The 649-nt window shown below is 75.2% G+C and overlaps 1 protein-coding gene across 1 annotated transcript in view; it reads right to left on the reverse strand.

Moving 5' to 3' along the window:
• BTG1 (B-cell translocation gene 1, anti-proliferative) overlaps positions 1 to 470 on the reverse strand; it is a 2920-nt gene extending 2450 nt beyond the window's left edge. Inside the window, exon 1 of the mRNA XM_010561864.1 lies at positions 83 to 470. Within this exon, the coding sequence (XP_010560166.1) occupies positions 83 to 230 (148 nt within the window). The 5' untranslated portion in view covers positions 231 to 470. The remainder of the gene's footprint in view (positions 1 to 82) is intronic.
• Between the last annotated feature and the right edge of the window lie 179 nt (positions 471 to 649).

Below are 649 nucleotides of genomic sequence, written 5' to 3' on the forward strand. Positions count from 1 at the left end.
CCCCCCGCCCCCACGGTCGCGGGGCGGGGGGGGGGTAACCCCCCGTCCGCGGCACGGCGGCTGGCTCCCCGGCTCGGCTCACCTGCCAGCAGCTCCTGCAGGCTCTGACTGAAGGTCTGCAGCTGCCGCTCGTTCATCAGCCCCTTGGTCCGCAAGAACTTGGAGATGAAGCCCACGGCCGCGGCGATCTCGCGTATCATGCTGGCCCGGGTGTACAGGGCGGGATGCATGGAGGCGGCGGCGGGCGGCAGCCAGCTCTCCCCCCGGGGGCGGCCGGCGTTGGGACGGGACGGGGGGGCGAGGGGCAGGGGGGGCGAGCAGGGGTTCGGAGCGGTTCTAACTGGGAGAGGAGCGGGCGGCGGAGCCCAGATCACATCCCGGGGGCGGCAGCCTCCGCCTCCTCTTCCTGCGGCAGGGGGGAGGCCGCGGCAGCGCACCCCGCATCTCCTGCTGCGAGGGGCGAAGGGAGCTGCCCGCCGACCGCTCCATCTTATAGCCGCCGACGGGCGGAAATGGCGTCAGGGCGACGGAGGAGGGAGACGAGAGGGAGGGGGGGGGAGGGGTGGGGGAGGGGGGCCCCGCCCCCGCCAATCGGGCGATCGCACCATGGTGATGGGCGGTGGAGGGGGCGGGGCCGGCTGAGCGGGGG

Source organism: Haliaeetus leucocephalus, unplaced genomic scaffold (assembly GCF_000737465.1).
Source record: "Haliaeetus leucocephalus isolate CR32 unplaced genomic scaffold, Haliaeetus_leucocephalus-4.0 Scaffold151, whole genome shotgun sequence".
Lineage (NCBI taxonomy): Eukaryota > Metazoa > Chordata > Aves > Accipitriformes > Accipitridae > Haliaeetus > Haliaeetus leucocephalus.